General features: G+C 42.5%; 1 protein-coding gene across 1 annotated transcript; it reads left to right on the plus strand.

Moving 5' to 3' along the window:
• Positions 1-26,849, plus strand: shisa9a (shisa family member 9a). Its single transcript, XM_068754728.1, has 4 exons — positions 1-515; positions 1,102-1,208; positions 19,970-20,128; positions 26,023-26,849. The coding sequence occupies exons 1-4, from the start codon at positions 1-3 to the stop codon at positions 26,847-26,849; spliced, it is 1,608 nt and encodes a 535-aa protein (XP_068610829.1).
• The last annotated feature ends 336 nt before the right edge of the window (positions 26,850-27,185 follow it).

Below are 27,185 nucleotides of genomic sequence, written 5' to 3' on the forward strand. Positions count from 1 at the left end.
ATGAGAGGGAAACACTTTCTCGTCGGCTTTTTTTTGCTCAAACTCGTGGCTCTTGTGTGCAAGGCTGACGGGGAACCGGGACTGCTCGGAGGATTCGTCATGATCGCCACTTCCAACGGCTCCAAGGAGGAGGAGAGCGCGTCCGAGGAGACCCCGCACACAGAGGACAAATGTCGGGGCTACTACGACGTGATGGGCCAGTGGGACCCGCCGTTCATCTGCAAAACGGGCAATTATCTGTACTGCTGCGGCACCTGTGGCTTCCGCTTCTGCTGCTCCTACAAGCATTCGCGGCTGGACCAGAGCACCTGTAAAAATTACGATACTCCATTGTGGATGAAAGCTGGACAGACTCCCTACAAGAAAATGAACAAGCTGCACGACAGCACCAAAGACAAGACGAACTTAATTGTTTACATCATATGTGGAGTAGTGGCCATCATGGCTCTTGTGGGGATTTTCACCAAATTGGGTCTGGAAAAGGCGCACCGGCCCCAGAGAGAGCATATGACCAGGTCAGACTCCCTCCCTCCCTCTCTCTCTCTTTCTCACCCCTTCCTTCATTCACCCATTGTGCTTGTTTACAAAGAGACTTGCAGTAGTAGCGGACGCACGCAGTGGTCTGGAGCGCGCAGCGTGGCGCCTTCAGCGGCATTTCACATCGAGGCTGTGGTTCCCCATGGCAACTAGAGCAACCTAAGTCTGTACTGACACTGGTGATCATGCTTGTTATCTCACTCCAGTCCATCAACCCATTGTGGTACACGGCATTCCAGCTCTTCTCTCCTCATTCGTTGGAGAGCAGCATTGTGCCCCAGTGGGGATCAATAAATACACTTTTATAAAACATCGTAGTGAAATCAAATAGACAAGACATGTGAATCGTGTGTAACGATGGCAGTAAAACACAACAAAATGTTCTCCCTTCATCAGGGCATCCCATTTTCTTCCACTTAGCTTCACCTCACACTTTCTGGTAAATATATATACAGCAATGACGTGAATAGTTAAATTAACCATGTTATACACAGTTCCTCATGTCTGCAGCCATTATTCCTCACCGCATCTGTGCATCTCTCCCCTCCTCTGTTTGTCTGACAGGGCCGTCGCCAGTGTGCTGCAGGGAGGGTGTCCAGGTGAGCAGTATCGGGGGGAGGAGGCCCTTGGGATACATTCGCAACACTATGCTTCCAGGGCCACAAACCTCCGTGAGATTCTTTTCTTTGCCTTTTTCTCTCGTAGAAGTTTTGGACAGTTTGTTGATGGCTGCTGTAAACTGTGTGTATAACTCAGAGCAGGTGGAGGTGTAGACAACTTGATTGGCCCTGACGTGTTCAGGTTGGTGTCAGTGTCCTTAAAGATATCTGGAGTGATGTAAGTGTGTGCAATTTTGGAAGCCTAGCTGGACTTTTGGGTGATAGGCTATATAAACTAGTCAAAGATACAAAATAATCACAGGGAGAAGACAAAAATCCCCATCAGGCATGTTCCTTTTTTTGTCTGAATTGAAAGCATTGTGTTTTTGCTTTATCTTGCACTGGCCAGATATCATCCAATCCATGACGAGAACATTTGCCTGTTTTTTCTGCAGCTTTTCAAATCCAAACAGTATTCACCTTTAATTATTTTTGGTTCGTGCCCACATAAAATAACGAGGGAGTGTGTTTGAATCAGTTATGAATTAGTGGTCACAGTATGTGTACATAGGGGGCTTTGGGGGCCTGGGAGTCTGAAGGGTGGTGGTGGTGGTGAGTGTATGAATGCCATCTATTTCTGCTCCGTCCTGTGGTTTGCTGCAGCTCCGAACTTCTTTCTGTTTAAGATCAAACAGATGAATATGCACAAAACCACGCATTCAGATATGTAGAGGCCAGAGCGTACAGTATATACCAAAAAATGGATACAGTCACCACACAGTGTACAGAGCCCTTAAGCTGAATCACCCATCAGCAAAAAGCTGATCCAGGAGCGGATCCCCATGAATGATTCTAAACAACACAGTGTTTTCTCCTTTTAGTCGCTTCTTGTTGTATAATTAAATTACATATCATGGAATCATATACAATTTCACATCACTGTGGCTGATAAAGGCAGAGTCTTGTCTCTCTTGTTGTATATCAAAAACATAAAATAATCAAATTCCATCAGTTTGATCTGTCAGTGTGTTTTTCAGATGCAAATTTAACCAAAGTGAAGTTATTCGCTTTTGATTAGTCATCAATTTCATAATTAATCCAAAGTGGCGTCAAGACGTTTCCTTCCTGTTAGCTTTTTGCTTTGGCTCAGAAAAATGGATTAGACTGAAGTCTGAAGACCTAAGAGCCAATAACGCTGATCACAAAGGTAGACTTCCTATTTTGGGTCAATAAAATAGTATTCCTGAATCCCTTCTCTTTTTGTTTGGAAATGTTTAAACAAATTTAATGAAACACAAGTGAGAAATTCTGAGATTGCCTGGCACTGTTTTGAGTAACAAAAAGTGTACATATAAGGGAATGGTAGGGGGAAACTGCTTGTGTTTCAGAGAATGAGATGTATTCCTACAACAGTTCCCCTGATATAACCCTACTCATCATGAAGCACGACACCCACAGACACTGTGACAACTCTGTGATTCATAAGCACAGCTTATGAAAAGGGTTAGCTTCATTAAAAAGGTTTGGCATTAGAAGGGAGGGGGGGTCTTTGTCTCAAATAAAGGTGCTACCACGAGAATAGATTAGTGACACTCTCAGTAGGTGCTGCTCCAGTATTTATTCTTTCATCCTGTGGGAGAGATGAGATCACAGTGCAGCCTATGATCACAGTGCAGCCTATATCACCTGAGTGGCCGAGATGATACTGCTGTGAAATGGTGATGAGCATTTGCAGTATAGAAACTGCTGAACCCTCTAATCTCCAGATTTGTGGGTGATCATGTAGAATGTTATTAAGCTCTGTGATCAGGTGCATCATCCTGCTACGGCCACCTGTATGGTTTACTGGTCCGCCAGTGAGGGGGGGGGGGATCGACGTGGTTGGAGAGGAATGAGATTTGGTTTCAACAGATGTGAAAATAATAATTGTATTTGTAATTATTAATGGACAGTAAATAGACTGAAGGAGTGAGATAATGCTTTATTAAGAGCCCTGCTGGGAATGTCAAGGACAGATGAGGAAGGGAAAGAAGTGTGTGTGTGGGGGGGTATTACAATGCAAAGAGAAGTGCTCAGGTGAGACATGTTCACAGGCTGATGCGCATAAAGACCCTTAATTCAAATAAAGAGGATGATTGTGCAGGAAAATCTATTTTTATTGTAAACCACATATTGATTATAGTTTATGACCAAATTGCCCTATTGCTGGTTTCAATTAATCTGGTTTGGCAAATCTTGATTGCTTATAAATAGAGAAGGAATTTATAAGCACATAGAGTGACTGTCAAAGAATGCTGTTTGTCTGCTTTATTCAATGCATTCTTCAGCAGAGGTCTGGGTAAACAGGCAAAGGTCCTATTTCCCATACTCCTTTGCTGTGTTTTGAATATTTAAAATAATGTTAAAATATACCAACAAATGATTAGTAGTACAAAAGCCAAAGATGTGTGTTTTTTTATGCTGTGGGCCCCTGTGCTTAGCCTCTGCACACCCACTGCATATTAAAATGGACATTTAGGTTGCTTTGTAAACTATAACTAGCCATCACACCAATCCCCCGGGTGGGCTGTCTGGCAGAAACACATGTCATTTCAAAACCCAGACACTGCTGAAAATCCTGCATATCTTTATTTCCAGGATCAGACAGCTGAAGAGACAAACAAGTGAAGGATGGAGGAAGAGGGGAAGGTAGGAAAAGAAAGAAAAAGGAGCAGTACAACATTAGAGGCATTGAGAGATCCAGCGGCGATATCCAGGCTCGTGGTGATAACCACTTTTGAAACTCTGAATGGCTGTGTAGCTGATATGCTGTATGTTATATATCTAAAAGCATGGAAACCGCACTCTCAGGTGGATTTCTTTGTCTGAAATCATCTTGGAACATGATCCCTCCATGCAGGGTCGAAGTCTTGATCATGTAAGTGTGATAAGCAAGCAGCAGCTAATCGCATTCTTGCTTCATTTAGGGCATAATCTAATAAAGATAAAATAAATAATAAAATTTAAAAATTAAGAACTTTAGGTGGGCAGCACTATTAGTTTTATTAAGATAAAACACACACACACTAACACACATGCAGACCTGTGTAATTACCTCCCGAGCAGTTCTAATCCATACTGCAGATGGATAAAAAAAAAAAAGAAATTGTAATTGCTAATTGTATCTGAGTTTGCACAGGCACAAGAGAAGATCCCGTCTGCAAAATGCTCCTGCTCCACCCTCCGACTGCTTGTGTGTGCGTGTAGGTGTGTGAGTGTGTGTGTGTGAAAGGTGCAGGCCTGTCAAAAGTAGCTTTACCTATCCTTCGTTGAAAGTAGGTGACCGTATGACCTTGTCTTCCCGGCTGTCATCCGAGCCTTCAGTGTGTCACATCTGATTGCTGAGTGTCAGAGCGGAACGTGGAGTTCCGGCGAGTCAACCTACTTACTGCGGCGCAGATCGCAGATACAAGCAAAAATGTTATGAAAGAGAGCATGACAGCGCTGGAGCTAGTTATCTGTGCACCGTCACTCCAGCTCCAGCCTCGTTTGAAGCTCAGCTTCTGTCCTCTTGTTCAAACAGGCAGGAAGGCGGGTGGAGATGATACTCCATCCCAGAGTTTGTCTTTCAACCGCAGAGCTCTTTGGAGCGACGCAAAGCTTCTGTTATGTGTAAAGCTACTTTTTTTCATTGAAACCATTGAGAAAATGTTTGAGTGGCTCATTAATTAGCATCAACAAATTACATATATAAACTTGTTCACTTTCTTACTCATAATCAGGTGATAATTAGCTTAGCACAGGGGTGCGCAATATGTGGATCGCGAAGGTAATATATTTAGACTGCTCTTAATATCCATAGTGTTTTGCATCATCCTGTATATAGTTATTTTCTTTTGAGTTAAAATAAATAAATAATAAAATAATTTCCCACCTTGTCCTTGTGGTGTTTAAATAAAATAAGTAAAAGGTACCGTGAATATCTTAACTTCTAATCAACCTTCCTCACCCGGCCCTCCCTCGCCTTCTTCACAAATATTAATGCCCTCATTTACCCCCAGGAAGTCACATTTAGTGTTTGACAGGTAATTACATCTTTGAGTGTGTGTGTGCTTTTGCGTGTGTAAGTGTACATTACAGTATGTGTTCATCCTATTCGCGCATGCACACACCTGCACTGCTCTCTGGTGAATCTCGAGTGTGTTGAATTATTATTCGATCTATCTTCATCTATTTTAGTCTCATTATTGTTTAAGCAGACAGACTCTCCAGCTGTATGTTTGAGCAGGTGGTTATCACCACTGGTTTCTAATTAACTGCTACGCTGACTCGCCTTCATCGACTATTTAAATGAATGAATCAAGCCTGATGCAAATATTGTTATTATTTTCCGTCATATGAATTCAAACAAAATGTAATTATCAGGGAAGATAACTCTGAGCAGTGTTCAAGGCTGCGTTTCACTGTTCATTCTAGCATTTGTCATTGCAGAAGGAGAAAAAAATACAGTTAGGTCCATTTTATCAATAACAAGCTTGCTGTTTGTCAGACATGACTAAAGCGGAATCTCATAGTCCATTATAAGTCAATTTATGCTAATTACATCTCTCTCTCTCTCTCTCTCTCTCTCTCTCTCGTATGTGTGATCTCAAACAGACAGCGAACCGTCTGCTTGAGATCACTTTCCATATCCCTGAGGTGCTGAAGGCTCTCTTTTCTTTGCCCTTCATCCTGTGCTAACATCCATATTGACACCGAAAGGCACCCACACAGATAAAACCTCCATATTGCAAATTTGCTTGGCGAGCAGACCGATGCCACCAGCGACTTGAAGTCACAGGCGGCTCCTACTGGAAGCATTTTGGTGAAACCACTCCCTCCCCATGTGCCACCCATCACACAACCCAAGGTGGTTGTCTTGGGAGAGCGAGCTCCGTCTCCTGCTCTCTCTCTCTCTTTCGCCTGTGGGCTCCAGTATGGCCTGGCTCATTTATCATCCTGCCCTGAGGAGGTGGGACACATTGGCAGCTCTCCTCCTCTCACCATCCCATCCTTGTGCTTACATATGGACACAAATACTGACACACACAAAACTCATGGACAGGCTCACAGCCCTCGATGGCCCCCATCCTGCTGGGCTCTTGCCCATGGATAGGGGACATGTGGCCGGGTGAAATTCATCATGATGCTGGGCTCTCATTCTGACAGATCTCATGCAGGCCTGCCTGCCCTCAGTTTACCAGCCTGGAATGACTCACACAAGCACTAGAATGTTGTGTTCCATTCTTTTCTAAGCTATTAGCATTCTAGCGAGCAAGTTGGTGGTCATTTCTTTTTTCTACTCCTGTTGGTTTTTAAATGACATTCTTAGTAAGTCTGGTAGCAATTATAGTTCACATTACCGGCATACTTAGAAAACATATTAGATGATTACATATTCTTTTGTTTTTGTCATTTGATTTGGAATTTACAGCCAAATTACAAACCTTTTTTTTGAGGAAGGGTTTAAACTTGGGGAGCCAAACTGTTCTGTCAGCACAGCCAAAACCACTTTACAGCCAACAAATCAAGTCAATGAGTCAAGGGGACTGAATTTATATTATCAGTGACACTTCTAGCTACTCTCTAGTCTTGGAATCTTTGAAAGAACTAAACCGTTGAAAATTATTTTGAGTGGAAATGGTTGAATAGTGGACCTGCGATCAGCTGGCGTCTCATCCGGGGTGTACCATGTCTCTCGCTTGTAGCAAGCTGATAAGCTCAACTTTAATTAGCAGTTGTAATGTATTGAAATGGTGATCCAGTTTAGAACAGTAAATTTAAAGGATTTTCTTCTTATTCTATATTTTGTCGTGAGCTCATATCTCTGATGTCTAATACTGAATATTGTCTCATAGGAAAGGAACAGTCCTGCTGCACAAGACCATAGATTTTCTTTTTTTGACCCTTTGGTCCTTTGCAGGGATTAAAAAAATGGCATATAGTATTTATATAATAGCATTAGCAGAATTCTGGCATATTGATTTTGTTGTCTTTAGACAGAGTCTAGCTTCTTATAGTCTTTATGTGATATGCTAACCAGATGGTGACTCGAGCTTCATTTATTCTAGTGTACAGAAATGACAACCGTATCAGGCTTCGTATCTAAATGCTTTAGAGAAAATTCCCCAAATAAGCATATTTTATCATCAAAACGAATGAACTACTCCAACCTGTCCGGCAGTCTAATCTATCGGTGGTCACTATGCGGACACTTTTAATTTCACCAAAATTTGCATCAATACCTACAAAAAATACGTTTGATTCCAATGCAGTTTATGCTTTTTGCTTGCAACTGTCATTACCGTACATGCTATTTTTGGCATGAGAGAAACTGAAGTGCTTCTCCAAGAGTAGAAAGTATGTGTTACACAAAACCATTAGATAATTCACTTCATAATAAATGTCTGCAAGGGGAGTGAGTGTGTAAATACATTTTTTAAATAAATAATTCCTGCTGAGGTGAATTTGAACCAGATTATAAATCTTTGACATCTTCAGGTTTATTGGGAATGCCATTTCTTCCTGAAAAAAAACCCACTTTATGCACAAATCTGAAATCCTGCCTCGCCAGCAGCACAATCCCACTGGTTTGGTGAACCTGTTGACTCGATATGGAAATTTGGTTTGCCCTTTTATTGGTCGGCGTGTTTCATCTCACACATTTATGCAAATACCCCATTTCAGTGTCTTCTCTTCAGATTACAGGCAGCAGCATTGCACACCCTGAGCACCGAGCAAGTTAATGAGCTTCAGTATCCCAACGAGCATTACCTTACTCGAAAACCAGAGAGCACTTTAATCTACTTGGATGGCCAGTAATATATAATATATAATTCATTGCCATGATGATGTCGCATTCATCTTTGGTTTAGCTTTATCAAGTTTTGTGAGCTTTTTCATCCCAAGTTGTGTCTCATCCAAACACAAAAGACTCAACTCAAACAAGTGGGTTTAAGTAACCCTTTAGTGAAGCATCACCATTAGCTTAGTCAGAAAAAATCTTGATACAAGGACTGTCTTGGTGTGTGAATATGACTGGTTGGGTGACAGGGCTGGTTTATGCATGTGCAGCCTGGAGTTTCTTAATATAGTTAGTTCAGTATCATTCTGAATCTCATCTGGATGTGGAGGCTTAGTCATTTAGCAAAGCTATATTTGTATGATTTTAATCTTCACCTTTAATACATCCCAGTCATTCCATATGTCTTTCTCTCATCTCTTCCTCCTCTCTGGTTGTGTACGCTGTTCAACTCAGTTGTGTACCCCCCATGATCAACAACTAAAACTCATAAATGATGTATAACTCATTCCACGCTCCACTGCCTGTGCAAAAGATTAGGATTTATATATGGCTGCCTCCTCTGACCCACAATATCCATCTCTGAGTACTTTACGAAATTACAATTCGTCTCACGTCATTCTAGATTCTTTTGTGAAAAAATATTGTTTTATCTTGGTAATTTGTTGCGTATAATTTCAATTGAAATGAGGTTTCTTCAATTTCTGAGGTTTAGCAATCCAAAGTTGCAAAGTTACTTCTGCATTTCAAAATAATATTAAAGATATGTTAAATTGCATTGGCTGCAGACATTTGCAATGCAGCTCAGTTACCTATTATGTTGAGCTGTTGCACTTAAAAGCAATCCTTCCCACAACGTTTGACACTCATAAAATGACACTTTCATCCTTCTCTGGCCCTGGAATCCGGAATCGCATCGGCATCATTATTAGTTTTTTATATATTCAAGGAAACAAAATTTAAATACTGATTTTCTTGAGGACCTAGATTGTTAATCTTTGTTAAAAATGACAGTCAGCACAGTTTCAGGTACAATTTGATCTTAATTTCAAGTCAGTAGCATTGTTATCTGTAATTGCACAGTAGCAACATTTCCATACTCCCGAGGACACACATAAACACACAGACCTAGAATATCCAAATCACACTTTGTGGATAACAAAAAAAAACCCACCACCTTCCAAAGCATCACTTCCTTGGCATAAAGAAGAATGATCTTTGTCATATTAGCCACTGTACACAGCTGGTCAGTTTCTATATTCCCCGACTCAAACAGTGCTTGTCCAGTTCAACAAACTTTTGATTCCTCCTTATGTTAATGCATTGAGCAGTGCAAGTAAGGATACAACTCTGTACTAAAACAGATATTGGAGAAAAATAGAAGCACTATGGTAGATAAAATAGTCTGTATGTAATGGAGATACTGCAACAACATACCCTACACAGTAACCAAATCCTCCATAGAAAGACTTACGGTAATGTGTCTTGTTTGTTTGTGTCTTGTTGCGCTAATGCATTATTGAGGCTAAAATACAACACAGTATTGTTTGCCTGACTCAATCTGCAGATTACACAAACTGTTATTTAGATAGAGGATTATAATATTTATCTTCAGAAACACTCGTGTTTACATTGCACATGTGCAACCTGGTTGATACCGACCAATATTACTTCTGAGAACAATATCAAACAGACGCTGATCCTCTAGTTTGCTCCAGAGCTTCACATTCACAAATCATATAAGAATATTTGCTTGATCAAAATATAATCCTGAAACTGTTGCACAGCCAACACTCTGGCCAGAACCCCTACAACATTCCAGCATCACCTCAGGCATAAATTATAAATTGCTTTATGTTTGCATCCATCTCATGTGTCTTTCTCATCACGTCCTCAATCCATGCTGTCAACCCTTCTGCGGTGGATGGATGGACGTCTCTTTATCCACCAGCACGTCTGTTGCTGCAAAAGTTGTTTATTATTATTTATATTGTGGGATGATTTGCTAACAGCAGGCGCAGGCCACCCGAGGTGATATGCACTGTAGAGACAGAGGAAGGAGGAAACAAGAGCGGGGAGAGAGACGTGGAATGATCCTAGGCAAACTGTGTTTTTACGGAGGATAATTTTCCTCCCCATAAGGCATTGATTGGCATTAATTACCTAACAGGTGCTACCAGCGATGAATCTCATTTAGATTTAGTTCATTTGGGGAGACACGAGTATGAGACCGTTGGTACACAAGTGTTCGGTGTGTGTGTGTCTGTGTGCATGCAAATGAGAGGGATGTGTGAGGCACAAAAAACTAAGATGCAATAGTTTTTAAAAGAAAGGACCCAGAATCACGTAACTGTGAATGTGAGTCATCATCTTCATCATCCAGTGCAGGTGAAGCAGCGAGGGTAGGCCAGCATGCTGATACCTAATAGTCTTATGGGTTCATCTCAACCAGGGATCTGTCATGCCCTCTCCCTATACGCCTCATATCTGGAATGGCATTATTAAACCAATCAATGGATCCTTCACTAGTCAGCAAGGTTGTGGATATTTTTATTCACTTGAAAAATCAGCACAGAGCAAGTGTGCGAAAGTGTCAGAGAAAGACTTTCCACAGAAAGTGGAAAGCTGACGCAGGACAGACTCTGAGTCTGCCTCCTTTTCCTTGAGAATTACATCTTGGATTTTTTAGTTTGTTTTCTTCGCCCTCCTCAGTGGTTGACATCGATGCCCCTTTGCATGTTGGAGAAGCTGGAGCTTTGACTGCTCTTTATCTGTCACGCAGGATTATTTCTTCATTGATCTGATTGGCCCTGCGATGTTCTGGCGATGCATTTGGGGTGCACCACGCATCTCACCCATAGCAAGCTGGGAAAGGCTCCATTGTGATCTGCAAAGGGGAAGAAAATTGATGGATGGATGGATGATTATTCTGATGTAATAACTTGTCAGAACCTTGATCTTTAGTTGTTGCTCGCATCATTCATTGAAGATTATTGAAACATCTCAGAATGCAAAGCATGATAGGAGGCCTATTCACATCATTCTTGTGTCTTTCAAAAAAATTTAAAAAGGTAGTTGAAGTAACTGATGTATTAACACTAACAGACTCAAGAGAGGACTTATTAGAAATATGCAATCTGTCACTGGGAACGCTTTGTTTCCAGTATATGTATTTTTTGCCCCCTCCATCCTACTGGCTTTGAGCTCTGGATTTGTTTAAGGGAGCTGCTATCAGTGCAGCCAGCGCCCTGTGGGGTAGGGTGTGAAGTTGATTGTCCATATGGGAATTTAATTATGACCCACGTCTTACTTCCATGCTGCATCACAGATAGATAGATAGATAGATTTCATTGGTCCCCGTAGGGAAATGTTTCTTCACTGACTGAACATCAAAAACATCATCACACATCACAGACAGCAATCAATAATAAACCACATGTGACACAATATTGAGAAAGCAAAGACAAAGCAGTAACAGACATCAACAGACAGGCCTATCAGCAAGGTCTACTGTTCAGGGCAGCTATAACCGCAGGCATCAGGCTTTTCCTGAGTCGAGCCCTTCTGAACTTGAGAGTCCTGTATCTGCGCCCTGATGCTAGTGGGATGATGGATTGGTTTAGTGGGTGGGTAATGTCTTGTATTATGGATTTTGCTAAGCGAGAGATGGACCTATTGTTTAGCTCTGTGAGGTTAGGTGTGGGGAGGCCAATGATTCTGGCAGCTGTGTTTGTGATACATGTGAGTTTGACCCGGTTAGTTCCAGAAAGCAAAGTGAAAAAGCATGAGGAGCAGTATTCTGAATGATACTCTGATAGAGTAGCAGCAGGAGGTGGGGTGCAACATATAGTCCTTTAAGTTTGCGAATAGCTGACAGTCTTTGTTGGCTTCTTTTTTGAATGTCCGTGGTGTGCTGATCAAAGGTGAGTTTATTGTCCAGAGGTATTCCCAAGTATTTGAATGAGTCCACTGTTACAACTGTTTGGGTGTGTATGATGATGGAGTGCTGGGGTGAGGAGGGGTTGAACAGCAATTCCTTTGTTTTATTAACATTGATTTTAAGATGTCTGTGCACCACTTGGTGAAGTGAGTGATTGTGGAAGAGACAAGGTACAGTCAGTGTTGTCGCAGCAGAGCGTGCACAGGATCCATCTTTCACCTGCCTGCCTCTGCTCACACTGGTTCCCTCACACTCCCGGTTGCCAAGTCACTGAGTGGTGCAGAAGAGCTGACAGTTACACTCACACGAACCCTGCCTGACCATTGTTTATCACCGACCTTCACATGATTATTATCACATAACATGCAGCATTAATGTATGGAACTATTTGGTTCAATAAACTGTTGCACAAGTCTGTATCCATGCGAGAACGTGCCTGCATTAATTCACGCACAATTAAACAATAACTTTTATTGTAAACATACGATAAATCTACTCTTCATGCATCATTATATGATATTTTTGTTGTTGTTTGCAGTCCTTTCTGCTACCGTCTTTCACCCAGTGACACACAGGCACATTCACACACTCGAGACACAATACACAGTACACTCACACAGTATGTACTTTGTATCCTGCCAGTGTTCCCCTGCTTACAACTGGAGCAAGGCGGACAGTCTTTCTTCGGTAACCTACTTTTTCTCTCCCCTCAGCTTTTTTAGCCTGCATTCTTAACTCGCTGAGGGAGTATGGGATGTCTTGCTCAAGTAATTTCTTGCTGCTCGGGCCATCAATAAGCACCACATTTCCTATGTACCCTAATAATAGAACGTTAGCAAGGCATCCATGTAGATGAGGAGACAGGACCTCGATAGTGTGGAACTCAGTCACAAGCTAATCTGTCCTTCTCAGCGCCAAGATCCCTCAGGGCCAATCCGAGGTTACTGGAAGGATTTTTCTCTCTCCTCAAATTTTACATTTGTCATGAGCAGGAGCGAAGCGGGGGAACGGTGTCCGATGCCCTCTGGTAAATGTGTTTGAGTAATTGTGAGGGGTAAATACACTGACTTGCTTCATGTTTGGGTTGGAAGCTTGGCAGAAACAGGTAGTTAAATAGTCAGGAGGCTTCATGACAACAGATGGACTGAGAGAGTGACAGATTGAAAGAGCAGCAAACACAGAAAAGCAAATAAACAGGTACACAAAGTGAAACAGGCACACAGATAAGAGTGTGTTGAATATGTGCTGATATCAATCTGGCATATGGTGGCACAGAGGCAGAGATGGAGGGAAACACACTCTGGTGATGCAGAATAATTCCTACCCATCAGTAAAGCCATGTCATATCTATAATAAAACACTCGATCATATTCAGCAAAGCAAATTATTCTTTCACCACTCAGTGAGGAGCACACAAAAAAACCATGCAGGTTGATTTTCAGGAAGAGCAGTGTAACCCCTGACTCAATAAAATATTTGAAAACAAAGTAATCTGAATGTTTGGGCCAAGCACTAGATTCACAAGGGCTACAATAACAATATTTCAATTGTGGGTGCAAATGAAATGGCTGGAGACAGAAATAAGCAAAGCTAGTTTATATATTTAATAGAACAATAATATGGAAACAACATTTGAGTTGTGCACATTAATAAAAAATAACCCCAAAGTCCTACTGAGCTCAGTAATATTTTAGTCGTGTCAACCGGAGTCAAATGTTCAAAAAGGATCTTTTCTGTGGCAGTTTGAGTTATTACCACACAGTGGTTCTTTTGGTAATTATTTTGATTATTATCCATCGTTTCATCAAACCGTTGAGCTCATTCTATAAAATCTGTAGCAAAGGGTTATTTGAACTGCAGACAAACAACTAGAAGCCATTTCCTTGTTCACCAGACACGGAAGCTTGTCAATGGCAGTGTGTGACTGATTTGAGTTTTCTGATGCCATGTGAGCTGCAGGCAGACTAAGCCGATGCCTCCTACCTCCTAGATTTGCTTGAGGGAGCAATGAGCAAAAATCTGGCCACTGCCCTCTCTTGGCTTTGCAGTCTAAGAAAAGCCCCTCACAGCTGTGCTTTTACACTTAAGCCTGCCAGAGATTCAGCCCAAGGGGCAGGTGCAGCAAACTAAATCTTTTAAACATAAAGATTCTCCTCAGTCGAGCCAATGGAGCAGGCTGAGGGTCAAAGACCGTAAGGGAATCCATTGTGAGGTCACACTGACTTAAACACTATCAGTTTTCATAATCCTGCCTTCAGCTTGTACTCAAATTGTAAATGTTGCTGGATTGAGCTGAGGCTAATGTTTCTGTTTAACCTCTAGTAAAAATCTGTTATTACAGGTCATGCTTTCCATTGCAAGATTAGTCAGAGTCTGGATTTCACCACCGTCTCCTCTACATCAGTGTCATTCACACTTTTCGTCTTCTTCAGTATTTACACACTGCTTCTCAAGCCTTACAGATATAAGTGTCGTTCTCTCAGCAGAAAATAACATAAACTTAAAGGTTATAAATGTCCTCCATCTGTGAGAACCTGCCGGTGATGTTGCTGCTGACTGTGGCGTCCATTGGTGGGGGAAAAAACCCTCCCAAGCAAAGCGTCATCTGGTGTAAACAATACTTATTTGCAGCACTCATTCAAAAGCTGCCGTGTTTATTTCACTCCATTTTAAGAAGATTTTGTTTTTATCTCTAGCCTCTACGCAATTTCTCTTGAAGAGGCATCAAAACCACCCAAGGTGTCATGTGGTAATTAGAAGGGCCCCTCTTAGGCGGGTTTTGGGGTGTTGATGTGGTTGTAGGAGGTGTAAAGATGTACGTACATGAGTGTGTGTAGACCCACCTTTACACTGCCACACTCCATTAACCTGGCAGATGAAGAAAGTACACGCCCCTACTCTGGAGGAAACGCACAATGACACACAACCGTTATAATAATGCAACTCAAATTTATTTCCACTTTAAGTAAGGAAATTGACACTACAGCAGTTTTTAGAGAGTGTTTCACAGTGTTTCCTTCCAAACAACATTTTCCGCATTCTGTTTTCTCCCACACATCTGTCAGCGCTCAGTGGCACAGAGGACGTATGGTTTTAAAGGTCTTATTAACAGGCCTTGTTATCTGGAGGTGTTTTTATGCATTTCATTTGCACAGATGCCCTTCATGTGTGAGTTGCTTTCATCCACTCGTGCAGTGGAGATGCCAAAAGGTAGATTCTCTCCTTTTCAAATGAGGGTGTGAAGTCAGTTGTAATGACACATGTTGTGCTGTTACAAATGACTGGACCCATCTGTTGTGGTTTGGAAGTTGGATGAGGATTAAAAATCTCAAGACTGCTGTCCTACTGAATTTAATGTGTCAGAAGCACCGGGATGGGAAAATAATGGAAGTAGGTGTCTTTATGACTGACTGCCTTCATCAGAAGCACCTTCACCCACATATTCTATCTTTAAACACAACCTTCTTGAATTGAGCCGTTTCCAGCTCCAACAGCTATCAGGATGCTGTAGATATTGGAGTGATATCTTACTATTGAATCAGCAATGTTTTAACAATGTCCAGGGAGAGTAGAGTCAATGCCCTGTCCTGTGACAAGACAACGTAAAAATGGTGAGAGCTGCAGGATCCTTCTTCAAAAGCTCCCCCGTGACAAGGAAAGAAATTCAAGGAACGGTAGAAATCAATAGCACTTCAAAATGAAGAAGAAGGTATGACGGAAGGCTCTAATCATAAAAGGGTGTGGCGGAAGTCATTGTGCGTTCAAAGGCTCAGGGAGGAACAATTAAGGGTAGATCAGCTATTCTCCCTGCTATCATTTCCCACCGCCATTTTCCATCAGAGACGTCTCAATAACACGGTGTCTCTGCATCTTACTCCTATCTGTTTAATGGCTAACCCTCGTGGGGACAGAGTAGGCTGCACACATTTCTCCACATCTCTTGAGCATTTTGTGACACGCTCTCCAACATTTCCCCTTCTGCGCTCCCTCCTACCATCTCTTAAATGGGAATTTGTGCACTAATGAGCAAAGACAGCGAGCAACATATGGTGATGATGATGAGATGAGCAATGTTTAGGAAACAAGGCCATATATGAGGCTGATGATCTGACACCATATTTTGGATGACACGGACAGTGTTGTGCGTACGACAGCCTCAAGGCGAATCTATATGAGATATATTATCCATATATGTACACACAAGTGCTAAAGGCAATATTGTTGGCAAATAAATAAGTGCTGGCGCCAAAGACAAGACAATCACCCCCGGTGGAATCAGCAGCAGAGTTCATAACCAATGCTTCTCCATATTAACCTCAATGAACACATAAAAAAATGTGTCACAGAAATGGTTTCTACCATGTTCTCGAGCTCTAAACAAACGAATACATACTTAACTTAGTTATAGGTTGATTGTGTAGCGCTACTGTTAAATGCATTTGTCAGATCTGCTACCTTCCTCATCCCCATAAACGTACATAAACCCTACCAAGCTCCACACAAAGAGGATGTGACACCCAACAAAAATTCTGTGAGCTCAGCGGTTGCACGGTGAGGCCTCTGTGATCTTTGCTGTTTGCCATGCTGCACAAGAGAGATACGGGACGGAGGGATGAGGTCAAGACAGATGCAGTCTTTCTTAGGACACTGTGAGCAGACCTGAGGGAGAATAAAGAGGAATCCCTCCCCTCCCACCTTACATGGGCCCACCATTTTTATTGTGACCAAACATACGCAGGCAGACACACAGAGCATGCACAAGCATGTGTGCGCACTGTCACAGAATGGATGAAAGGATTGCTCAAATCAAGAGCAAGGATTTTATTTTCTTGGAAAGGTCTTCTAAACTTGTATCACGTGTCGATTTTCACATCAGACCTTTCAGTTCAGTCTTTATTTTGAGGGGTGTTTTTTAAAGCAAAAACTTTAAAGGTCAACATTTACTTAGTGCTTTGCTTGGTTGTACTCAAAGATCACACATACAATTACCTTTTGCGCCAATATAGAGTGAGCAGTTCAATAAAACATACAAAACACCTGAGATAACTATAAGGATGTGACTTAAAACAAGCCAAGAGAAGGCAAGCAGACACGTGGAGAATAAGTGGAGGGAGATGAGCAGGCAGACTTTGAGCACAGCAGGAAGCGTAACAGGTTGCATAACAATGACTTTTTCAGTACAGTACAGCCAGTCTGCCTGTTGATATGTGGGCGCGGGCGACTGCGGGACAATGTGAACTCGTTGTGCGCTGCAGAGCAAAAACAACACAAGAGAATACCGTTGCCATGACAAGGGAGAGGAAGGCAGAGATGGAAAGGGGTTGAAAAATGTCACAGGTAATTTTACAGCTAAAGAAAATAAAGAGTGATGAGGAAAAGAGACTGATGGATGACTCAGCTGCTTACGATTTTCAGTGTTGAATTAAAAAGAGCAGCAGAATAATACTGTACAGCCAGTAGCGATGGAGTCAGGCCAAGCATGAGATGGAACTGCTCCTACATGCATGTGCTCTGGCTTTCTATTGATGTCTCTCCATGTTTTTTCTTCATTTTCCTTTGGGCTCACAGCTATGCGGGACACATCAAGGGACACAGCTGACTGTGCCGTCTGCCTCTTTCCACTAGAATGGATTCTTGTCTGGGACATGAGAAAAGTTCAGATGTTATTCCTATCCCAGCAGGATTGCCTTTCGGCTCAGTGTTGGATTTCTGTTTTCCCACAAGGGAGGAAGCTCAGCTTTGAAATCATTCTGTTTCGATGCAGCTCAGCCTCTGCAGGTTCATGTCGTGCACACTCATGTAGTGCGTTGTGGACTGTCTCCTACCTGACGGCCATAAGCACATCACCCACATGCTGTCTCATCAGTACAGTCACATTAACTGTAATCCTGACATTCTCATGCCTTCAGGCCTCAGGTCAAATTCAAGTGTACGTCTTGAATGTTCTGAGTTCTTCTGCATGTTTGAAACGGACATTTCTTGAGTACGACTTCTCGACAGGCAGGAGGAAATATTACTTGTATGTCAATACTTTTATTTCTAACATGGCTATGTATTACCGGTAATCACTTCAAAAACAAGACTCTTCAGACCTTCCTTTATTCTGATGTTCACATGCCCATTGTTGATGACAGAGGTCATCATGGGCGCCTTGACTAGTCGGTTGTGTGATATTTCTTTAATAAAAACAGTCTTTGTCTTGTCTCCGTTGGTGTGGTCTTGACTACACAACACTCGCTGGAACTAATGTTGTTTTTGAAAAATACCATTAACTCATCAGCTCCATATGTGCAACATATGACGCAAAGCCTTTCAGTCTGCTCCAATGTCTTGCATTAATTTATTTGTCAGTAATCAATCAATCAATTGAATCAACTTCAATGAGAAGTTTTGTAGGGCAGCACGGTGGCACTGTTGCCTTCCAGCAAGAAGATTCTGGGTTTGAATCCCATCTGTGTGGCTTTTGCATGTTCTCCCCGTGTCTGCGTGGGTTCTCAGGCTTCCTCCCACCACCGAAAACATGCAACTTAGGTGAATTGATCACTCCAAATTGAGTGTGTGTGTGTGTGTGTGAATGGTTGTATGTATGTGTGGCCCCTATGATGGGCTGGCGTCTCATCCGGGGTGTACCCTGCCTCTTGGCCATAGTCAGCTGAGATACAATACAATACTTTATTAATCTGTGCCTTGGCGGGCAATTCGGTTTACAGCAGTTTGAACTGCTGCTGGGCAATGCGGGTGAAGTGTCTTGCCTAAGGACACAACGGCAGTGCACACATGCACCTGAGCCGGGGATCGGACCGCCAACCTCTCGGTCGTAGGACAACCCTCTCAACCACTGCGCCACTGTCGCCCAGTAATAGGCTCCAGCAACGCCCGTGACCCAAAGAAGCGGAAGAAAATGGATGGATGAATATTGGACAGTAGTAACCTCACCTAAAGTTAGGTGTCCATCTGAGACGATTGTGATTGTCTCACCTACAAGGTGAGACAATCTGGTCATAATTGTCTTGATGAAGAATGAAAAATACCAAATGAATACACAGCTAAAAAGGTTTTAAAGTTTTCAACTCTCTCACTCCGAAGCTCTTTCACCTGTCTATTCTCTCCTTATGCGTGTACGTGTCAGGGTGCATTAGCGTGCCGCTTGAGTCGGTGTCAGGGTTAAGTGATGCATTAGTAAAACACAACCTGCTTTGCCTTGACAGAGCTGTGCAGGTTTGAGGCCTTTGAGAGCACAACTCGTGGGTCTGTAAAGCACCGCTGGGACAACACAGAGAACAAAATCGATATCTCTCTGGTTGTGGTCACACAATGGTCACACTACTTCCTGTGAAGCAACAACAGGCCATCTGTATGAGCACTTTTAAATGCTACTAACCATCTTTATTCTTTTCATGTGCTTTCTGCCTAAATGATTTTGTCAAGCTCCCTCTGTGCTTCTCACACTTCCTTTGTTTCTCTACCAGACATGTTTCAAACTTTTTATCACTCTCTTCATCCTTTATTAATTAACATCCCCCCTCCTGTTTCATATTCCTCCCTTCCATTCCTTCCTCTTATCCTTTACCCCTGAACGTTTTCTTGCTTCTCATATTATCAAGTGGCACTATTGGGGCTTTTAGCACAATGTTTTCACTTAGCACGCATACCTTCGCCTTTGGTAACAGGGATTTGCAATCATCTGCTAAGCAGCAGGAGAATAATGCTGAAGAGAGTGCTCCCTGAATTCCCACACACATTTTAGTTCCTCTGGAGCGGCGGACCTCGTGGCTTCACCATATTTAAAGGGCAATGACACTTGTAGCAATGAAAATAAAATGAATTTCTCTCACAACAAGAAATTACATGTTAGGTACAAATAAAGAAACTCTGAACCAAAATTTTGAAAAAAATCTTTGTCAGAGTAGAGGCTGGTGAAATCTCAACATGCTGTCTGTTAGAGGGTCTTTATGTACTGAACTCTGTCCAAATGTAATTAATTGATATGCAACATGTCTAAATGCCAAAGTCACCACACAGCACTCCAACATGTGATTATAGTCCTGTGCTGTCATGTGTCCTTTCACGCAGAGGGGGGTCAGATCAACAGCATGGTGGGACCAGGATCCCACATGGTCCAGCAGCACCCTTACCCCGCCCTCAGCCAGCTGGCACAGGTCTACGAACAGCAGCAGCAACAGCAGCAGCAAAGCAAGGATATCAACAAGTACGCCTCCCTGAAGGCTGTGGGTGAGTGTCTGTCACATTCTTGTGCCGTATTTCATGTTTAAGGGCAAAGTCTGTGTTTCTGTGCCAGAGGTAAGCAGTCGACGCAATGCTGTGTTGTCGGCTTTAAACCATCCATCGCTGCCGGTTCTGACGGGGCAGCATTTGGACAGGATGCATCAATGTTGGGAATTCCCTCATTCTTGTCAGAAGAGTCCCCTCAGCAGAGTCAGTCCCGATGCTTTCCTGAGCTGGCAGCAAACAGTTTATTATCCAAACACAATGAGCGGCAGATGATTTTTTTTTCCAGAGGTGTTTTATAACCTCAATTCATCTGAGATTACATTTTTCAGTATGGGACTGTCAGCTCGTTTAGGTGATGCTCAATTTAAAACCTTTCCAGCTCATGTGAGGTATTATCTCGAGATTCATCTAAATATCTGTACAGTTACAGTTACAAGGCTCGATTTGTTTGCATTTGTGCCCTATGATAGAAAATAATCAGAGACCTTGTACTTGGGAAAGCTATGCAGCAGAAAGTAAACTATTAAATTCAGATGACAAATGAAGGTGTGCACTTTTCCTGTAAATATAAATACCACCCTGACTTATCCTCATACATGACACAGTAATAGATTATCATGATTATTTATATTGCTTATACCCTGGATGCAAGAACATATTATTTAATTAAGGAGAGAAGCGAATGAATAATAAGTGATAAGTGGACGCTTTGTGTTTTCTAATTCCCAGGAGACTGAATAAACTAGACATCAGGCAATATATATTTTCTTTACAGACCAAACTGAATTTGATTGCAGAGAATTATTCCTTTAAAACCTCAATCAGACGCCGTCTCGGTTTCATTCCCTGATGATTAAACATCAAAGGGACTATTTCTCATCCCAACATTTTGCACAAATATTCAACAAGGAGAGAAGGAACGCATCCCAAGAGAAGTAAAGATCACAGAATCCGCTCTATATTAAGACAGTACAGAACATTTCAACCTGCATGCACCCCTATGTTCAGATACTTTTTTCCTCTATGTTCAGAAGCTTCTGTGTGGTATTGTGAATTTTATAGGTATACTATTTTATGAAATTATTGTTGAAATCATTAGTTCAGATTTATTAGCCACTCTGTCATGCTATGATGATTGACGATATGGGAAATATATTTTTCTCAGGTTAAAAATATCCAATTATACTCTCAGGAAATGGGTCAGGTCCTCCATCTTCAAACCTGTTCAATCCTCTCCCCAGGTGATTCTACAGGGTTATGAGTCTGGGGCAAATCATTAGTCTAAAATGGCAAGTGTGACATTGTGCAGCGATGTGAGAAATATTTAAAGCATGCTCCTTTTTCTTTAAACATTTTATTCATAAAAAGGTATTTTGGCAATCGTGATGATGGTAAACGGCATGTAGAGTTTACATTATGAGCCACTATAGTCGATCCACTGGTGTAAAAAGTGGGAACGCTGTGCTACAGGCTGGTACATGTAGGTCGAGGATCAAAGAGCTCAGTGGGTTGGGCCTTGGGCTAGGAAGTGGAGAAGTCCACCGGTTAAAGCCCCAGCCCAGATGAAATGAGGAATGTGAGCTGGTGGCTGGAGCAAGGCACCCCCCCCCCCCCAAATTGCTCTGGTTGCGCCGGTCATGGCCGCACCTTCACCCTATATATATGCATGATGTGTGTGTGTGTGGTGGTTTTAAGGGGCAATTGTACTTGGGTGAAAATTTAATTTTATTGTATGTTTGCAGTGTAAAAAGGGTAAAAACATAATGACAATAAAAGCTAATCTTATATCTTAAAATCTAAAGAGTGGACACTGTAAATGACTCTTATCTGTCTTTTGTGTTTAACACGGAGGATGTAAAAAAAAAAACTGCCAAGACACCGTGCAACGCATTTATATACACACAGAGATATCTTACAGTTCATCTCCACAAATATGCATTCTGATTAACTTAGATAATAACCTGCTTCTCATAGCCCATCCGAGAACACAAGGCTGCTTCACTGTGAAGACTTGTGCAGCACAGTGTTTGGGAATATGACGGTTTTACAGTAGCAACATGCTTCAATATGAATCCAGTTAACCTTTTCAAAAATCGAAAGCTGCAAACTCCCACACATTTTCCATTTTGCTGTTTGAAAGCGACCTTCATCAAGACTGTTTAGCTTAATAAGTTATATACTGTAGTTATATTTCATGTAGCATTAGAGAAAGCATCAGAAAAAACAACTGAACATGCACTGGAGCTTGAGCCTAAAACTATGATCTCGTTGCCCCGTCGTCTCTTGACTGAAAAAAGAACTGGCTTTCCAGTATAACTGGTTTAAGGAAATATAAACTCGATGTTTCATAAAACCAAGTACTCAACATCTAAAAGAAAAGTCCAACTGCATAACCATTCAACACTAACTGTAGCAAAAACAAACCAGATCAATTGTTAACTTTGGTAGATTACTATTCTGAAGTGTTAATTCTTTGTAGGGTGATGTACAGAACTGTTCCGAAAACAGCTGCAGCAACGAGGGGACAAAATCAATCTTAAAAGCTTTGGTGGGCTCTCCGTCAATGTTGAAATGTGTAAAAGCGGTGGGGGGACTCTAAAGTGTACATTTTCTCATTCGGCAAAACTACCGGTTTGGCTCAATCCAGAGAAGCAATTTGTACATTTGGGTTGGCCCGACATCCTCCTTGTGAAGCCTGAATCCGGTCTAAATAATTTTGTTAAGTACATTTCTTTCAACATTCGCTCTTTCCTCCTCTTTATCTCTTTTCACCTCCACTACATGCTCTCTGTGTTTTCTCCAATTCTCCCATCTCCCCTTTTCTCCTCATACCTTTTATGCCTTGACTAATTTTTCTCGCTCTCATCTTCTTCCTCCCCTGCCCCTTCATTACCTCTCACCTTTTTCCCTCCTACGCCTTCCAATCTTCTCTTCTTCCTTGTTTCATATTGACGCCTTTATCATCCACCTCCCACCCCCTCCCATATTACCCTTCTTCTCTTCACCCCCAAACCTATCATGCTCAAATCACTGGGCTGCTGCTGACCTCAATCTTCACGCATAGCAACTCATATCTGATTCCATTTCTGAAACAGAATACGAACCCCCTTTCCTTTCTCACACCCCTCCTTGGGCTCATCCTTGACTGACAGATTTACATTTCACAAGTGGTATTCAAAGATCCACCTCCTATGGAATGATTGGAAACCTGTTCAGAGATACACCAGCAGTGGAACCTTGAATTTCCAGAAGTCAAACTGCCATTATTGTGAGTCGAATGATAGAAATGCCGTAAACAAGCTGTTGAAAAAAAGGTGGAGAGAGAAAGCGAGGGAGACTAAATGACAGCGAACAAAAACAAAGTTCCAGCAGTGGCCGTTCTTGAAGTCACCCCTTATCTCTAACATAAATTTCCGTTTTGCCTTTATCTCTTCTGCTTCACCCCGATGTCTCAAGGCGTTTTGATCCCCTGAGAAATAAAACTGAGTCTGAACTCCATTTCCCCAACAGCCCCAATTACTTTATTTTACTTTTCTTTACAGTTTTTCAGTGTTGCCTACACATAAAAACATGAAACGTGAAACACAATCACTGCAACCTCTAACTCATGTACCGACTCTATAAACAAATTCTGTAGAAACACAATCACAATTGACATCTGGTTTGGAGAGCAATGGATGGCAACATTGAAGAGAATGGTGGTTGGAGAGGCAGAGGAGTGAGAGTAAGAGGAGGAGGATGAGGAGGTGGACGTGGGAGAGGAGGAGGACAGAGAGCAAGGGAAGTTCACACATGTAATGGGAAGATTAAAACAACCTCGGGAATAGATTAAGGCTTTAATTCATTACTTCATGAGTAAATCTTTCAACCTGACAAAAGATAACATGATACCGGGACCGGAAAATAACATGCTGGCCAAACCCCAGTGCTGTTTTTAATGTAATTGGCATGAAGGAACATCGGTGAAGCTTCCTCTGGTGCATGATGTGCATCAGTTTCAGTGGGGTGCTGGCCTTTCACGGTGCTGAGCGCGCACCGTGAAACTGTGGCGCTTTCCTTTTCACTCACATGTGGCGCTGGATGTCTTCACCGCCGGGCCGACTCCCCCCAGATTGATTTACCTGTCGCCTGAGCAAGTTTGAGGCAGTCTAGCAGCGGCTCAGCGCATAACACGGCGCTCCCCTCCTTTCTCCAACACTTCACCTGACCCACAATGCTCTGTTTTCCCCTCACAGGTCCGCTTCCTTGTGTCTCTTCCTGCTCACAGAGCAATACGCCAGAGTTATAGCTCACGGTCGCAGTGCAAGCTAGCTGTGTGTTCGCTTTACCTTCAAGGACAGGGCAGTGTGAAACTCTACAGTAATTACTCAGCTGTGAACATGAATTCAACTGAAAAAAGATAAGCCAAGATTTCTTATATCATCAACACAGACTCAGACTCACTTTACTGTCATTCAGACCACATGCATGATTTGAATGAATCACCATTCCCTCGGCCTCGTTCCACGTTTAAATTGCACCCATAATGTGAATACAGCCGTCTATCAGTAGAAGTCACTTACACACACATATGTACACACTGACAGGTTAAAGCGCTTTGCCTTCATGCTTCAAAATGTCTTGAGGTCACAATATAAAGGAGCATCAATACAAATACGAATCTCAGATCACATTTTCCACTCATGTCTGCATTTGTTCTTTGGTCCATCACTCACACATGGAGAAATTAGAACTCATAAGGTGGTGAGTAGGAGTACACAGAAATACAAACAGGAATACAAAGCCATAATGCTGCTTTCTCTTTTTGGAGCAGAGGCACTAAATACTAGAATTGAAGATAGATGTCTTCCTGCATTCTCTAAAAACACACCTTGAATGGACAAAACAATAAACCTCAACTTAATTGGAATCACGCATGAAAACGAGCGCTGATGCTCCTTTTTTCCCAGGGGACCAAATTACCAGATGGGCAAATCTGTGATCCCTTTCTGTGAGGGCAGGGCTTGTGCATAACAATACTTTCTGATTTGATAAGAGATTATTTAGATAACACATGCCAGAAGAGAGGACAGGCTCCTAGATCAGATGAAAAGGAACTGTCTCAACATTTGTAAAAATGTCATTCAACTTTACTTATTTCAAAGGTGCCGAAATGTATTTCCTAACAACTTTGTCCCACATTTCTGCTGGAGGAGACTGTGTATGTGAATGCATCAAGATGGGGAAAAAAAGAGACTCCTGGTAGATTGATGTTCTAACAGAGGGGAATCTGAGAAAGAGGATGAGATGAAAAATAGGAGTAAAGAGAAAAAGAAAGACCATTAGTTTTATTAGTTTTCTCTATAGAAAGCGTGGTCAAGCATGTTCAAAACGATATCTTAAAAAGCAAAAATGTCCTGTGAAAGGTCTTATTGTTGTCTCCAAAATATTTATCCTCATTCTACCCTTGAAATTCATAGATATATATGATACAAGATTCTTTTCTGAGTAAGAGAGGAAAAACTGAGATGGAGGAGAGGTTTTCTTTATCACAAAGCTGAAGCATTTATCTCCTCTCGTAGCTCAAAAGGCTTCTTCGCTGGAGGCCTGAACCCGGTTGCAGTGTGTGTGTACGTACTCCCATATGCGAATTGGTTTGTCGATCGGCAAACCATTCTTCTTATTTGATAAGTCACAAACCATTTTTTTTTATCTGCTTCATTGTGGTGATGCTGAGGAGGAGCTGAGGATATTTCTTTTTCATGTGTGACTATGAGTAAGCAGCTAAATTGACACTAAAGGAAGTAAATTAACGTACATTTAACCATTTAAAATTACAACTGAGCTCCTTAGCAGCTCTTCCATGTCCAACTAACATCGTCATTTGCTCCTATTCTTTTCTCTCCCTCTGTCAGCCGCCAAGTACAACGGTGAAATCTACAAGCGTCGGCTGATGGTAGAGCTGCCGACAAAAGGGGGACTTCCCCTACAGCCAATGGCCAGCTCCAGACACTCAATGGGCAACATGTCATCAGTTACCCCTCCAATGACAAACAACCCCATCGCTTCTAAACCGATGATGCCCACTCCAATTAACCCCACCATCAACCAGATGACCCCAATGACATCCATGATGCACATGACCTCCCTCACCCAAATGCCCTCCATGACCCCCATGACCTCTCTGGGCCCACTGACTCCTGAGCCGGTGGCCACCTATGTCACTGAGATACCCAACATATCCTCTGTCTCAACCCTCCCATCGGAACGACACATAGCCAGTGGAGGAGGAGTCAAACCAAATGGCCACAAACCCAAAAGTAGCCATAGTTACATTGGCCACAGTTCACACAGCTCTCACTCTCACATCCACAGTAGCAAGCCGCCAGGACTAGGGGCTACCTCTCTGGCACACATGGTGGGTACAGTGCCAGGCGGCACCTCCCTGGGCATGTCCAGGGCTGCAGAGACCACCATCGGCTCCAGCTCTGCTACAATGGGCCGCCCTTTGGCATACAGTTCTAACACAATCGCGGCTGGGCACGCAATGGGGCTGGGACTCAAGGGCTGGGATGGGACTGAGACGGTGGGCCGGAGGAAGACCTACGGGCACAAGAGGCCACAGTGTACCATTTTAGAGCCAAACCAGCTCCACAGCACCAGAGCCCACAGCCACAGTCAACACTTCCTCCCCACACAGCAGTATTTTGTGACCAACAGCAAGACAGAGGTGACTGTGTGAGAGAGGAAGAGGAAGAAAGGATGAATGTGGCTTGAGATGAGACACCTGTTCCCGGGTTGGTCTAAGGTGCAGATCTACGTGTGTGTTTCTGTGGTTCACTGGTATACTGGTGTATGTCGTGGGACAATAGCACTGTTTGACAGGTCCACGTTTGACAGAGTTCACCAATCAAATCACTGATCACACCCTTGTCGTCTAGAGGTTTGCATAAAACATGGTGGCCTCTTTAAGCAGGGGTGTCTGTACACTTGTGATAATGTCGGAGTGTTGTCTCATTTGATATTTCCTTGGTATTACAGTGCAACTAAGTACACATGATATATGTGGAAAATGCTT

The sequence above is a fragment of the Brachionichthys hirsutus genome, chromosome 21 (genome assembly GCF_040956055.1).
Source record: "Brachionichthys hirsutus isolate HB-005 chromosome 21, CSIRO-AGI_Bhir_v1, whole genome shotgun sequence".
Classification (NCBI taxonomy): domain Eukaryota; kingdom Metazoa; phylum Chordata; class Actinopteri; order Lophiiformes; family Brachionichthyidae; genus Brachionichthys; species Brachionichthys hirsutus.

Bases quoted from the DNA above. Each gene is read 5' to 3' on its own strand.
- shisa9a (XM_068754728.1), top strand. From the start codon at position 1: ATGAGAGGGAAACACTTTCTCGTCGGCTTTTTTTTGCTCAAACTCGTG. The intron at 516-1,101 runs GTCAGACTCCCT...TTTGTCTGACAG, and splicing joins CAGAGAGAGCATATGACCAG to GGCCGTCGCCAGTGTGCTGC. The intron at 20,129-26,022 runs GTGAGTGTCTGT...TCCCTCTGTCAG, and splicing joins CGCCTCCCTGAAGGCTGTGG to CCGCCAAGTACAACGGTGAA.